Raw genomic sequence first — 1,415 nt, forward strand, 5'->3', positions numbered from 1 at the left:
ACTTTCTTCTCAACAACCTTGCAAGCTTCCTTCAAATGGCCAATCTGACCACACTTATATCAAAAGTTGGAAATTTTCTCATATTCCACTCTTTGATAAAATTTGCCATTTATTCCTTCCACCCAAACACCAGTTGGCAGTTTCTGATCAAGCTGAATGTGAACACAAATCCTGGAAAATTCTCTCCTCTCCCATTGGAACATATCTCCATCTATCAAAATAGGTTCTCCAATAGAAGAAGCTATCCTTGATACATTAATTTCATCCCAGCAGTAAAGCGGCAAACTTGGCATCCTAATCCAAATTGGAGAAGACAACCCTTTGAGTGAGTTGGGATTGAGATCTGAATTCCACTTATCCAGCCCAATTATATGCCCATTGACAAACCATGGGTCTCCCGAAAGAACATTCTCCATGGCATCATTAGAGAAAAAAGAGCATAATACCCAATCAGAACCAAGGCTCGTAAGATGAAACTTACCAAACTTTGTCCACTGCCGTCTCAGCTCAACCGCTATCAAATGAATCAGTATGCGACACCCAAACACCTTCACAACAATGTAGGACAACAACTTCTTAGAATTAGCTCTAATATTGGGCTCAAATAGCTTGACTACTGATCCATCTTCTATCAAAAATGATTTACAGGCCAGAAGCTTAACTTAAATATATAGACATTTTGTCTATGGATTTATTTGTTCTTGCTCTGATGCCAATACACTGTCATTATCTTCCATTATCGATCTTGAATGATTTTCTCCCTCTATAGACTTTTCACAAACATTTGACTTGCATCCTTAAATATTCTCAAATAATTGGGCGTCTCCTAATACAGGTATCAGTTTCAAATTGGTGAACAATTAATTTTCTCTCTGAAGAAGAAGATCCGGCCTTAAGAATGGTTTGAGGAGAGTTCATTCCATCTTCAATCAAAACTTGTTTACCTTTCCACAACACAGGAGATACAACTGATGCCTTTTCCACATTTGGCACTCGGATAACCAGAGCTATATTACAGATTCTTGAAGCATTCCCAAAATTCGCTTTACTGGACGTCAATGATGCTATTCCCTTCCACGGAGGAACATTTCGGTCATCGGAGATGGCCAGAGGATGATCCTCCATCACCAGCGTGAAACCCACCAATGAGCCACTAAACAAAAAATTTGAAAAATTTCCTTTGAAAATGGGAACTTTCTCTCACTAACTTCTCTTAATTCTAGTTCTTTTTTCAATTGTTGAGATTCGGATAACTAGTTTTTCTCTTATTCTAAGATAATTAGTTTTTCGATTGTTGAGATTCATACAACATGTATATTTTTTATGATTCAAAATATTATTATTTCAATTATAATTTCTTCTAACATATTTTGGATGTACTATTTTGTTGTTTGTGTGTACTAATATTTTAGGAA

General features: G+C 36.4%; 1 protein-coding gene across 1 annotated transcript; it reads right to left on the reverse strand.

Moving 5' to 3' along the window:
• Window positions 1-122: 122 nt before the first annotated feature.
• LOC110093265 lies at window positions 123-1,125 on the reverse strand (the record flags this gene model as incomplete). The annotated part of the gene is made up of 2 exons (XM_020818097.1): window positions 945-1,125; window positions 123-628 (listed from the first exon to the last, which is right to left on the reverse strand). Coding segments are annotated over exons 1-2 (687 nt in total), but the record flags the coding sequence as incomplete, so codon positions are not given.
• Window positions 1,126-1,415: the final 290 nt, after the last annotated feature.

The sequence above is a fragment of the Dendrobium catenatum genome, unplaced genomic scaffold (assembly GCF_001605985.2).
Source record: "Dendrobium catenatum unplaced genomic scaffold, ASM160598v2 original_scaffold_236564, whole genome shotgun sequence".
Taxonomy (NCBI): Eukaryota; Viridiplantae; Streptophyta; class Magnoliopsida; order Asparagales; family Orchidaceae; genus Dendrobium; species Dendrobium catenatum.